The sequence below is a fragment of the Solanum dulcamara genome, chromosome 7 (assembly GCF_947179165.1).
Source record: "Solanum dulcamara chromosome 7, daSolDulc1.2, whole genome shotgun sequence".
NCBI classification, from domain to species: Eukaryota; Viridiplantae; Streptophyta; class Magnoliopsida; order Solanales; family Solanaceae; genus Solanum; species Solanum dulcamara.
In genome coordinates, this window is record NC_077243.1 from 540,489 (window position 1) to 553,990 (window position 13,502).

At 34.1% G+C, this 13,502-nt stretch overlaps 3 protein-coding genes across 4 annotated transcripts; 1 reads left to right on the forward strand and 2 right to left on the reverse strand.

The window, feature by feature from the left end:
- Positions 1–1,999: 1,999 nt before the first annotated feature.
- LOC129896706 (RING-H2 finger protein ATL3-like) lies at positions 2,000–3,618 on the forward strand. The gene has a single exon (XM_055972659.1). It carries the CDS (start codon positions 2,435–2,437, stop codon positions 3,233–3,235), a length of 801 nt encoding a protein of 266 aa, XP_055828634.1. The 5' UTR covers positions 2,000–2,434; the 3' UTR covers positions 3,236–3,618.
- Positions 3,619–3,653: 35 nt separating this feature from the next.
- LOC129896707 (uncharacterized) lies at positions 3,654–6,048 on the reverse strand. 2 transcript variants are annotated; one of them, XM_055972661.1, is made up of 3 exons: positions 5,598–6,048; positions 5,061–5,163; positions 3,669–4,473 (listed from the first exon to the last, which is right to left on the reverse strand). In XM_055972661.1, the coding sequence occupies exons 2-3, from the start codon at positions 5,142–5,144 to the stop codon at positions 4,051–4,053; spliced, it is 507 nt and encodes a 168-aa protein (XP_055828636.1). In that variant the 5' UTR covers positions 5,145–5,163; positions 5,598–6,048; the 3' UTR covers positions 3,669–4,050. The 2 variants fall into 2 exon arrangements, with proteins under 2 accessions (XP_055828635.1, XP_055828636.1); XM_055972660.1 differs by lacking the exon at positions 5,598–6,048 and having other exon boundaries at positions 3,654–4,473; positions 5,061–5,320.
- A 341-nt stretch (positions 6,049–6,389) lies between these two features.
- Positions 6,390–11,681, reverse strand: LOC129895105 (ubiquitin-conjugating enzyme E2 34-like). Its single transcript, XM_055970749.1, has 10 exons — positions 11,453–11,681; positions 10,140–10,282; positions 9,746–9,800; positions 9,455–9,493; positions 9,212–9,275; positions 9,022–9,083; positions 8,886–8,925; positions 7,986–8,013; positions 7,108–7,199; positions 6,390–6,923 (listed from the first exon to the last, which is right to left on the reverse strand). Exons 2-10 carry the CDS (start codon positions 10,194–10,196, stop codon positions 6,641–6,643), a joined length of 720 nt encoding a protein of 239 aa, XP_055826724.1. The 5' UTR covers positions 10,197–10,282; positions 11,453–11,681; the 3' UTR covers positions 6,390–6,640.
- Between the last annotated feature and the right edge of the window lie 1,821 nt (positions 11,682–13,502).

Below are 13,502 nucleotides of genomic sequence, written 5' to 3' on the forward strand. Positions count from 1 at the left end.
ACAAAAAAGTTTAAGAAAAAGATTACACTATGATAAATATTTAAAGTATAAAATATTTATAAAATTTTGTATAAATATAATGTCGATTTGATTTGATTTTGATATTTTTTTAGTTTTAACTCAAATCAAATCAATTATACCTGAAATTACTTTTTAACAATACTAAACCAAATTAAATTATACCACTAGCAGAATTTTATTTTCTTAATTTGATTTGATATGATTTATGATCGGTTTATCAATTTCCTTTGAACACTCCTAGTTAAACCAAAACACCTCTATTTTCTTAAAAAAACACAATTGACTTTCCAAAATTGACCAAATAAGTTATAGTATAAAATATGTGTTGTTGATTCATGTGATAGTTTGATGATTAATGAATAAAGTATACTTACTAAAATGGACATAAATATACAATATTAAGAAAATATTTACCATTTATAGCAATAAAAAAATAATTTCACTGAACACTTATAATACATTTATAATACAGTTTTAATACATATTGCAGAGAACTATTTATAAAACATATATAATACAAGTTTTATAGATGGATAATACATTTATCACATATTTTAATAGACTTATAATACATTATGTTAGTTTCTTACTACACAAACATAATATATATTTTAAAACACTTATAATACATTTATATTGTATGCATAATTCACTTTTAATACAAGTGTAGATTTATCATAATATTGCTATATATTGCTATAAATGGTAACAACTAAAAAATATCGCTAAAATCAATAATTAATTTTTAAAAAGCACACAATCAAGTAATTTTTCCTACTAAAATTAAATCTGGAAAAATGGTTTAAGTGATTTTATTTGAACATATTATTAATTGGGCCGAGCCGAGGGTCTTTCGGAAATAGCCGTCCTACATTGGTAGGAGTCAGGTCTGCGTACACTCTACCCTCCCCAGACCCCACGATGTGGGATTTCACTGGGTTGTTGTTGTTGTATATTATTAATTGGGGCAACTATTATTAGCATAAATGGGCTGGATCATGTGTTAGACCAGTTGAGGTGATTTGTTAATGTCGAAACTGAAACTTGCTGGAGAATTTGAATGTTCAGAGTCGCGACCAATGGCGGATTCAAAGTTTTACTTTTATTCATGGGTTCATGTAGCTTTTATTCATAATTTGTATTTGCATTAAAAAAAGATATTAAATATTTTATAAATTGAATTACTATTGTGAAATAATTTGAGATTAGAAGCAGATCCATATGATGGATTAAACTATCATATATTTTAAAATGATGCCTCATACGTATCGCTTAATTTATATGTATACATTAAAATATTGGCTTTTGTCTGAAATTATTATAAAAATTCATAAATTTAAAGGGAAACTTACATAAATCGTATAGTGTAAAGGGCTAATTACCATTTTTCCTACCCTTTTTTAATTTACAGAAATCCCTTAAAAATGGGATAATTCAGATACATTAATTTAGTAATTCGAATACATTAATTAGGGCTTTATGTATCAGCATGTAACATTTAAAGTAAGATACATTGAATATAGAGATAATTTATAAATCAGAATTAATGTATTCGAATTACTAAATTAATGTATCCGGATGGAAAGAAGAGATTTTTTTGAAATAGATGAGAGTAATGAAAAATATGGTAACTAAATAAGTGTAATTAGGTAATTTATTTTATATTTAAATTGACATAATATATAAATATGTCTTTTGGCTTCAGTTGACATGTATAATATCATGTAAGACAAATATGTCTATTTATCTAAGCTTGGATAATTAAAATGTTTAAAAAAAAATTGATGTAAGAGTTATCCGCTCAAGTCAAATTAACTTAAGAATTATATTTATATATTATGTCTTTTAAATTTGAATAATCTTTTTCCATCCAATGTTCAATTTATTGGTCTACGCCATTGAAGTCAAGGAACTTAACAATTGGTTTATGGGTCAAATGAGAAACTTCCGCGCAGGTTAATTGTTAAGAAGGCGGCCAGAATTTAGCTTTGTTTGTTTGAAACTCTTCTCCCTAATCTCATACGCCGCCATGTTGGGAGTCTTTTGGTGACTCTTCTTTTCGTTTACCCTCCACTGTCGCTGTCAAGCTTAGACTCCATTTTCATCTTCTTCTTTGTTTTTTCGACTTTTAAACTCCACATTCACCTTCTAATTTGACCCAAGTTTCATTTTTTTTTTCAACTAGAGTTGCATTTTCCCTCTTCACCTTTAAATCCTCTTTGCAAAACTTCCCAGTTTTCAGAGGGTTTTAGCTGAATTCTCTACATGTTATTGGGGTTTCATTTATTTGACTCTCAAATTGCAAACTTGGGTTTTACTTCAAAATTTTGCTCTCAGTAGTTATCTTTCCTTACATCTTAGCCTCTGTTTCTCTCAGAAACTGCAGATTCAAAAACCAAAAAAACCAAAACAAATGGGAAGTGGTAAATTGGGTGATTCAGGTATGATTGCGATCACGGCTAAGATCATGATGGCTGTCATCGTATTTCTCTTCTTTGTGGTGGTCTTGGTATTCTTCCTTCACATATACGCCAAATTTTTCACAAGCTATCGGCAAGAAGAAGACGGCAACCCGAACGACGGCACAAGGCGCCGTCGCCGTCGCCGTCGCCGGGTCGACTTTGCTGGCGGTTATCAAGAAGTGAATGCACTCCGGAGAGGCCTTGATCCTTCCATCCTTAAAACCATACCCGTAATTCCATTTAATACCAAGGATTTCAAAGATGGATTGGAATGCTCCGTTTGTCTTAGCGAAGTCTCTGAAGGTGAAAAGGCGAGACTTTTGCCTAAATGCAATCATGGGTTTCATGTCGATTGCATTGATATGTGGTTACAATCTCATATCACTTGTCCTTTATGCCGAAGCCCTGTTTCAGAAATGTCCTCTCCAAAATCCACCATTGCAGAATCAAATTCCGAGGCCATTAGGATACCAGTAGAAGAAGGCTCAGCAGCTTCCACAGAGACACCAAATTTACCAACTAATGTTCTGTTCTGGGGAGATGAAACTACTACATCATCAGCATCCACAAGCAATAGGCCAGACGGGGTTTTGATGATTGATATTCCTAGACAGAATAGTGAAGAAGCAGAAGAAGAACAGAAAACACCAACACCGACACGATTGAGATCTTTGACGAGGCTTTTTAGCAGTTTGAATCCTCGCAGTCCCAGAAATGTAGATGTAGAACAAGGAAGCAGGGGCCAGAACTAGAGATTGCTGCATCTCTGGAATTTGGAGAAGAGCGGAATCTTAGGAACTATAATTTATTTCTAGGTTTAAGCTAATTGATTAATTGATTGGTTGGTTCTTGATGCAGATGAGAAGTTGTCTGCAATCTTTAGATGTCTATGTATATGTAAAATACTAGATTGTATACGTGTTAAACACATTGCAAAAGGCCAAAGGCCAAGGGGCTTCTCTGTTTGAGAATTGAGGGGAATCTATCTTCTCTTACAGGAGTATTAGGAATTCTTTTTGTTATTAATGTGAATGTTCACTATTGTATGACTTCTACAATTCATTGTAAATCTATATTACAGCTTACTCTAAATATTATGTAAGCGTTTGGACAATATTTGGTTGAAATTTAAGAAGAGAGTGTACAAAGTTGAAGTTAGTATTTGGAAGTTGACAAGTAGCGTTTGCGTAGGAATTTCATTTGGAACATCTAATCGACTTTAAGCCACGAGTACTACAAACTTATGCAGTAAACATGTTGTTGATGATATAGCTGCAGTAAAAATGAAGCATTATGACTGTGTCTGATTTTCCTGAAATTCGTCAAACAAAATATTGATGTTGATAATGAAGCTATTCAAAACTCCATAATCATGATGATCATGGGCGATTTCAGAACCTATTCCAAGACTAGCATGTGACGATGAACAAAAGAACCTGTTCCTTTGCAACAGATGCAAATTCTTTTTTGCAAATGATAAGTGTTTGCATTCACCTCTCAGAAATTAAAACACATAAATTCACACATACCTTTAGTCTCTGCTTAATTAGTCTACCCTTTTGCAATCCTAAGTTACCAGATAAACAGGTCCATAAGATTGAACTTCAGGAGTACTATCCTTAACCTTCTTAAGACAGAGATACTGCATTTCATTGTCCACTCTGTTCATTGGACTGAACAGATTTGTTAGGGGCCCAGACAAAGGCTTACTGGGCCTTCCAGCTATAGCACCCTGCCCGCTGATGGCCGGCATTGGACCAGAGACACATCCACGTTTCGGCTTGTTAATGATGGAGCCTTTTGAAGTTTCTCTGCTCCCCTGATTCTTCTTCTTATCAGTTTTCAGCCATGAAAACAGAGAGCTTTTCCATGACTTCTTGCAAGTTTTTTTTACATTCTTTTCAAAATTGTTGTTTCTCAGTTCCACAGAACGTGGAGGCGTAGCACCGAATTTCCCTTCAGATACATGCTTTCTCGCTTCTGACAAGAACTGTAAAACGCACAAGTCGTAAATCATCAAATGTAGTCTAGTTGGTAGACGGATTCAAAATTTTAAATTTGACCGGTACAACTTTTGAGTGTCTTACCACTAAATCTATAGCACTTTCATATTATAGGCTCAACATTTAACACTTGTTGAAATGAAGACATCACATTTGGGTCTAACTCAACCCAACTGAAGCATGATGAGACATCAAAACGGTTAACCATATAATAGACAAGGTGGGGATAGTAACTTATCTTATTACTCAAAGAATACAATGATATAAATACATGAATAAAGAGAATAAGCTAACTAAGGTGACGAGATATTCAAATCCCTAAAAATTATCACCCATACTGTCATATACATAATAATGCACAACTGTAGTGATTCTGTAACAAAATCAGGGTAGAATGGTTCATTCCATAAAGTTGCATTGTATATACAAGGCTAATGATTTTTATTTTGTATATATATATATATATATTAGACGTTGAATCCCTTATTGAAAACTCTGCCTCTTGTTGAATAAAAGATAAAAATTCAATACACTATTGAGTGAAAAGATAAAAAGCAAGAAACAATTGACTTACATCTGTAAAGTCTGTCTGAGGATCAAACTGGTAGCCACAATAGTCCCCAGCTTCATATTTTGGGTATATGGGAAACTTGTTCATCTTTTGCTCCCTGGAATTTCTGAATGCAGGTTCAGTTTGAGTCAACACAGTGAAGAGTAAATTTTTGGAAGCCTTAAAAATCATGGCTATATAGATACATTTTGTTCATTGCAAAAAGCCTGAGGGCTCCCCTAATGACAGTAGAGAGATTCAAAAAGAGAAAAGGTACTCTCTTTCTTTTTTTTATAATAAAGATGGAAAGGCCAGCTAAGACTTTTCTATATCCCATGAGAGCGTATATGAAAAAAAAATGGCAAAAATGGTGGTTGAATTAGTTAAGGAAAGCTATATTTACCAAAGCTTAGCAAGTGTTTTTATTAGTTGAAATGGGTCACACTCATTACAGAGACCTATGACTAAATTAGCTAAATAACAATAGGTAATTTAAAAAAGAACAGAGAAAAGGCCATGAGTATGGTTTTTTTCTTTTACAATTTCATAAAAGCGGCATACCTAGGAAAAGAGTTTCTTCAAAAGAACTGTTGTATCGGTTGACTCTTGAGCTTTTCTGGAGTGAGGCATGAAGTAATTAATCTTGCTAACGAGAGTGGGAGAGACGTAATCATATCTCAGAGAGTAATTAAATAGCAAAAGCAGGGAATAAAGGCCACCTTTTTGTTAACGTCGGATTTCTTGTCTACACTCTATAGACATAATAAATATAAAATGGAGTGTATTAAGATGTGAAATTTTTGGAGAGAGGATTTTATAATTACCTAGTGGGCGACAAGGCACGTGAAAAGAGGGGTTAATCATGCCAGTAGTCATGGGTTTCAACTTTCAAGCATGACTTTTCCTAATTATGGAAGCACTGTTATTGGATTTTCATCTCTCTTTACATAATTACCATTACGTCAATGGTAATAAATTAATTAACCTTTCCATTGATCTACCATTCATATTTAGTTGATTGAGTGATAAATTTCCGTTTCCAATAAAGAAAAAACTCAGATTTTAGTGAATAAGTACGAACCATGGATGGCCTTGTCACGAGTAAGATCCGCACACAAATAGAGCTCATCCAACACGTTCTGATATTTTTTCTAGAAAAAACGATAGACTTGACGCACTTTTACTATGGCTCGACCTTTAACTTCAGTTGCTAAATATGTCAAGCATATAACTACAGATGTCTATATATAATACCTCATCCCTTCCCTGAATATAAATTTATAAAAAAAAGAAAGAAGAATAAACCACATTTACAAACTATAAACGGACAAAGCAAAAGCAAACAATAACCCCTCCAGGAACACTGAGCCCTTCACGATAAAAGCACATTATGTTATCTTTCCACTGACGTGCACAACAGGAAAGAAAAGCCCATTAGCTAGATTAAAAGATCAGTTAGATCTTCACTTAGAGTCATGCCTATACATTCCCCCTAGGTAAATCAAAAACCTATAATATTAAACCAGGAGCGGGGATGACTACGCATCCACTGCGATATAGGGTGGTCTGTTCTTCACCGCTTGCACAAAACAAGATTCCAGTCATCAAAGCTGAAGCAGAGGCAGGGCCATTACAACACCAAAAATTGAAACTAGCAACAGCAACAACCAAGTTGGGACGGATTTCTTCTCTTGGTTTTTGACGTCTTTCAGAGGCTTCACTATGTTCACTTTGTCCTTTGTGGAATTGTCATGCTTTTCCAACAAGGGTCTAGACTTTTCTGCTCCAGTTGGCACGGATGATACCTGCTCTGGAACATGCTGCGGCGGGAGCTGCTGCTGTTCATACTTCTCCAAATACTCTGGAAACAATTTCCTAAAGGTTGGGCTATCATAAAAAAAAATAGAGAGTAAGTTACCCTCCAACCTAATAAAAATGTAATTAAACAAAATACACGCGGTAAAATAGCATATCCATCTCTCGTGCAGGAGATCTTGAACAGTGGAGACTAAAAAGCTCAAGGCAATTATACAAATACAACACAACAGCAAGGAACTCGCAGTCAACTCACTTTTTACAATTAAAAGCCAGGGATGCCTTCGCGAGCTTCTCCTTCTCAGCAACTGTTGTTGATACACTGCCTGTGGTAGGACTATTGTCCATCTGCAAGTAATAGATAGATAGAACATGAGATAGCAGCTGTATTATGCAATGCATGTTTAAACCCCAATATAATTTGCAAAAAGAAATGATTCAACTAATGAAGAAAATGTTATCTAAGCAATCAATCAATTGAATCAGTAAACCCTATTCATATACTGCAGATAGAAATGGGAGGATTGTTTCATGTTTCTGAATATTTTTGGTGTTCACTGGGTCATGCCAGCTGGTCTGAGTGAAGCTATCATCAGGTGGAAGGGTCAAAAGATAGACAAGAAGCATCGAAAAGTTTGGAGAACAGTCCCTTTGTGCATATTTTAAACAGTGAGGATAAGTGAATATAAGATAATTCGAGGGAAAGGATCATATAACTGGCAGAGGACATTATCATAGAGGTGATACAACATGGAAGTTTAGAATACTTTTCTTGGTAGGCAGACGTAGAGCCACAAGGGGAAAGTACGGGACAATGTCACCAACTATCAGAGCTCCCTCCTTTTCCACTATATCACTCAGAGGTAGCTGTATGCTAGCTAAAATGATCTTAATGAAACGGGATGACTTCAGATTGTCCTCAACCTCTACCAGTGGTTTCAAGATGAAGAATCTATTTCATTTAATATGGCTTCCGTGCACAGAGACAGATAGAACTCAATTGTCCAGACATGTGAAACATTTTGATAAAAGGAAAAGCACAAAGTAAATCAAGCATGACTCTGAAAATACATAAGCAGATGAAATGGGAACATCAGGAGTCATTATAAGCTGCGTTAGTGGAACGAACTTTACCATAAATGAGAGCAGCCCTGTTAGTATGCTGCATGCAGAACAGGGAAAAGTTAGCCCAAGCAAAGAAGAATACAATTTAGCTCATTTGACAATAAAACATCTCATTTTAGCTGTAAGAATAAATAGACATGTTTTTGCTATTTTGTTTCAACAAGAAATCAGAAACATGTTAAGCAAAAAAAAAAAAACACTAAAATATACACATATGGAAGAAAGTTATCACCAATTCTGTAGGGAACTTTGTTGACTATGCGGAAAAACAGAATAAAATTGGATGCAAAAAACAGATATTAGTGACAATAACTAGTTGGAATTAAGAAGTAGTAGTGGAAAGGATATATTTTGTCTGTTACAGGTCTTTTAATTTTTCAAGACATTTATATGTCGGTAGAAAATGCCAAGAAACCTCTAGTGCTGAGAAAGCTTAATTTGTCCTAAAATAAAAACTATTGAGTATTGGCAAGAAATGGTCCAAATAGAGTGCAACTGAACAAATGGTGTAGCAAAAGAGGTGGCCTGCTTGCTTGGGTATAAAGCATCTGTTAAGGGAGGGAGGGGGGGGTGGGAGGGGGGAGGGGCTGGAGTGTAGTGAGGTGGATCTCAGGTGGCAGGGAGATACTAAGGAGTGGTCCTGAAAACAAAAATGTTTCATAAGTTAAAACACATTTAACCTCTTAGTTAAGAAATCATGTTTTCATTTGAAAGTTGAAAGAATGGTATGTTTTTCCTTGTCATTGCAGAAACAAAAACATAAAATCTTTTTTTTTTTTAATTTGCAACAAGGATTTGATTTTCCTTGTCATTACAAAAACAAAACCAGACAAGTTTTTAGTTACCAAACAGGCACTAAAGAAAGTATTGCCAGACAAATAAGAATTATTTATTGTTTCATCTCATTACCTTGACACAGACCACATTGGATTCCAGCTCTCTGGATGGACTGTGAAGAAACAGGGTATCAAAGGTTAAGAACAAACAAAGATCATCTCAAAGCAACAGAAAACTGTGACTATCAGGCAATTCTAAAAGCACTTACAGTCACTCATAGATAAGCAGATCTTCTTTTGTGTCATGAATCTTCCGTTTGGAGTAGTCATACTACAGAAAGAGAAAACATATGTGCTGTAAAAATCAACAGGAACGACACCCTCAAAAGCATGGAGACAACCTAGCTTGGAGAGTTGAAATAAGAGAAGCAATTTCAAACTCATCTGAAATTAGACTACCTGATCCCTGGAGGTTTAAACGGATATTCTGGAGGAAACTTGATCTTCCCATAATAATATCCACCTAATGATAGGAATCGGTATCATTTCATGAACAACAACAGAAGGAGCATAAGTAAATTCAGAAAAATAACAAATATTCAATAATGACAACAAGACGGGTCGGAGGAACGAGAGTTCCATCACCCAACAATATTAGCTAATCAAATAATATAAATACTAAACTCGGAAAAAAGTAGCGACCTGCAAATGGTGTTCCTTCACTCCCCTCCAAAACATAATCTGGACACACAGTTTAGGTAGAAGTAGGACCATTAGTAATATCAAAGCAAACAAATGACGAGTTAATTGATCAAGAGAAACCAAAGGAAAACAAAAGGAGGGCCACTCCCTGCAAATAAGTCTAGTCAGTTATATCAATTAGAAATACTGCTACAGTTTAATAAACTTAATTTATTTGTAAAGAAAAAAGAAAAAAAATCATTTGTTAAGAGACAATTTTACTGCAAGAACATGAGCAAAGATAGGACTCACGCCACTCAAGGATATCAGTCGGAGAAGGGCGGGCCACAACATGGGAGACAGGTTCCTGCAATGGAGAATACATCACTACCTTAGAGCGCTGTAGAACATAATCAAATTTGCATGGTGTAGAATATTCTAGCCCACAAAAGGCATAGGAGGACGGCATCCCACATCAGTAAGTCCATGAAGTAAAACATTCTCCAAGATATGACAGGAATCTAAGCACACAACTTGCATATTATCAGGCCTAGCAATGGTGTGGAGGAAAGCAAGAACCCACCATCGCATAATTAATAAATACTAGTCTTAGTTTACGTGCGTTGCAAATAACTTTAGACTGAAACAAAGTATCTGGTAATGCTTCAACTGTAGAGCAATTACCAGCAACTAAAAGGTTACGTACTTTACAAAGTGCTCTATATTCCTTCTGAAGACGCTTTACACATGCTTTTTCTGCCATGTCTTAGCTTCAAAATATATTGAAACTAAGAGAGAATGCTGCAAAGCTTTCCTTATCCCTCTTGACCACCAAAGAAATACAACAACCTGTAAACATATGAGATGCTTAACAAACCCAGGAATTCCAAACTTATGAAACATAGAATATATAGGGCATAACATTTCCAGGTAGAGAAGTGCCCAAGAAAGACTATTCAGTCCACAAGAAAACAATGCAGGAACAAAGAACAGGCAAAGGCAGCTAAGTCTGTTCTCAGTAGCAATTAGGAACAGTGGTGGAGCCAAGAATTGAAGGATGGAGGGAGCTTACAAAGTGAAGCGAGCAACATGTATTTTCAGATAAAACAATAAACAGGGAACACCAGAATATATTTTAAAAGGTGTCTTTTAGAGTATACACGGCCAATCATGGATGGGGATTGAATGTGAGTACGAAATCATCAGCAAAGCTATGGGATATAGCCAGCAGATAATTTTGACATCAATTGTTTTATACTAGTACGACTGTTACATTAGAAAAAGGTCAATGCCGTACAAGGCATTGCCCTTTATCTCAAATGACGCTTTTATGGACCAAAGTCCGTCAAGATATCTTGAGAACGACACTCCATTCATCTGGTTATTTAGATATTTCTAGTACTATATAGACAACCTAACGAAAGAAATTTTCTTAAAGCAAAAAGTGAAAGCAGTTGCATGTATGAGAAGATAAACAATTGCTACAAATATTTTGATATTCCAATCTACCAAAATTAATTTAATCATCCATTGAGCCTCCACAATTTAACTGCAAATATTTTAAAACTCTATCTGGTCCACATTTGATTAGGAATAAGTTTTGTTTTATTGCCTACCCTAGAAAAAAAGTTAAACATATATATTACATCTATGATCACATCTTTTTTTTCTTTCCTCAAATTCCTAATCTAAAAATAAGACTTATAAAGGCAACAACAATCAAATATTCAAAGGAAAACAAGTTATGGAAATGCTAGGACTAAATAGCAGGAAACAGTTCATAGCCAAAAACCCGTAATTCAGCAAATAATTCTTCCAAGTACATTACTATCGAACGACCAACATAAAGCACATATTATCGAATTAAACACCGTAAACCAAGTAGCCGAGGGATAAACGCATCATACAAACAAGAAAACAAACCGCATAGCAATCCAGGTACTCAGATCGAAATTCATTGTTTGAGAATCAAAATTAACGGAACATGTATCTACAAGAAGAAGGTCGGTCATATATTACCGCAGATCGAGCAGAAATTGGAAATTGAATTGGGCGAACTGAGATTTTCCAGAATCTGATGAAGATCTAGTTCACAGGGCTCCGAGTTGAAGAAGATAAAAATAATTGAAGAGAAGCTTTTGGGCTTCCAGAAGACAGAGACCGACCCGAGTCCGACAATGCAATTCGATAAAATTTATTTGGAGGACAAAATTGACCACTGCGTCTGCTTCTACTCCTAATATTTGATCGATGAAACTTCGCCTAATTATCCTTCTCCGTGTAGCAATTGATATTATTGGTATTGTTAATTTAAGGAGCCAAATAATTTTTTTATTATAAATTTCTAAACTTTTGGAATATTTTATTTATAAAATTAGAAATTTATTACGTTTTAGTAATGTTTTTACAAGAAGTTATAAATGATTTATGTTGAATTAATACGAAAAAAATAGATGCCTTGACTTTTATAGTCCAAAATTTGCAACTTCATATAAAGAGCTATATCTTTTTATCGATAAATAAATTTATTGAGAAATGAATATTGATCTGATTTATAGATCTATAAACAAGAGAGATCCCTAAATATTCATTTGAGAAAATAAATGAATAGATGAGGCGAAGGGTTTAAAGGTTACGTAGCCGGAGCAAGTCCAAAATTGAATTGTTCCATAATGATAGTAGAACATTGATGGGTTTGGTGAAATACTTTTAATTCAAACTTTGTATTTATTATTATTAAAAATTATTTAATATATATATAAAAATTATTTATACAGAACCTACTAGGTAAAAAAGTAATAATTCAAAACTCTTAAACTAAAAAAAATAAAATTGATTCCAATTTCATTTTAAACTAATGAAGAAATAGTGGCGTAGACGCTCAATTGTTTCTTCTTTCTTTTTTTGAATTCTTACTCTGATTATTTCACCACAATTTATGTTGATAGCTCAACCGTTTCTAGTTTCATGCACTAATGCTTACCAAAAAAAAAACACTCACATATCATTACATCAAATATCGTGGTTACTAAAAGTAACTGGGCCAACATGAACATTAAATTGAGATTGAAGTGTAAAAATAAAGATAATTTATCAGATTAGTGTTTTTATTAAAAAAAATCGTACAGAAAAAAACAATAATGTTGTAAACAATTTATGAATGCCCATAATATTCTTTTTATTCCTATAAAAGGCATTGTAATTTGATGTATGTAAACACACAAAACCTAAGGAATGCAAAGTTTCCTCTCATTTTTCTCTCTATTATTTCTCATCTTTCTTGGTTTTTCTCTTGTGATACTAATTCGATTTTAGTATTTAATCTTTACTTTATAACACGTTATCAGCATGAGACTCCTACCGTCTCAAAGTTTGAAGGCTAAATTTGAAGGCTAAGGTATTATAATTTTCATTCTATTTATTATGGCTAATCTGACTAAACTTTAGTTCGTTGCCCTTCAAAGCTCCGGCGAGAACTATTTTTCATGGGTACTAGATGCTGAAATCCATTTAGATGCAATCGGTCTCGGAGACACCATTAAACTTGAAAATAAAGCATCAAAACAAGACTGTGCTAAAGCAATGATACTCTTACGTCATCATATTGACGAAATTTTAAAAAATTGAATATATCATAGTCAAGAATCCACTCATTCTGTGGAATAATTTGAAAGAAAGCTATGACCACTTGAAAATGGTCACACATCCTAAGGCACGGATATGATTGGATGCATTTAAGGCTACAAGATTTTAAGTCTATTAATGAATACAATTCTGTCATATTCAGAATTACTTATCAATTGAAACTATGTGGAGATACGGTTAGTGATATTGATATGATCAAGTCTTTAGATTGATGTTCTCATCAGGGGGAGTTAATACGCGTTGTACTCTTTTTTCCTTACGAGGTTTTGTCCCACTGAGTTTTTCTTGTAAGATTTTTAATGAGGCAGCAATTAATGCGTATTAGAATAACTATATATATTTGTTCTTTTTACTATAACTTTTATTTTACATGGATATCCAATGGGAAGTGTCATAATACCCTTTTTATTCCTATAAAAGGCAT

Bases quoted from the DNA above. Each gene is read 5' to 3' on its own strand.
- LOC129895105 (XM_055970749.1), bottom strand. From the start codon at position 10,196: ATGGCAGAAAAAGCATGTGTAAAGCGTCTTCAGAAGGAATATAGAGCA. The intron at 9,494-9,745 runs GTGAGTCCTATC...CTGTGTGTCCAG, and splicing joins GACTGATATCCTTGAGTGGC to ATTATGTTTTGGAGGGGAGT. The intron at 7,200-7,985 runs GTAAAGTTCGTT...TATTACTTGCAG, and splicing joins CAGGGCTGCTCTCATTTATG to ATGGACAATAGTCCTACCAC.
- LOC129896707 (XM_055972660.1), bottom strand. From the start codon at position 5,228: ATGATTTTTAAGGCTTCCAAAAATTTACTCTTCACTGTGTTGACTCAA. The intron at 4,474-5,060 runs GTAAGTCAATTG...TGCGTTTTACAG, and splicing joins CTCAGACAGACTTTACAGAT to TTCTTGTCAGAAGCGAGAAA.
- LOC129896706 (XM_055972659.1), top strand. From the start codon at position 2,435: ATGGGAAGTGGTAAATTGGGTGATTCAGGTATGATTGCGATCACGGCT.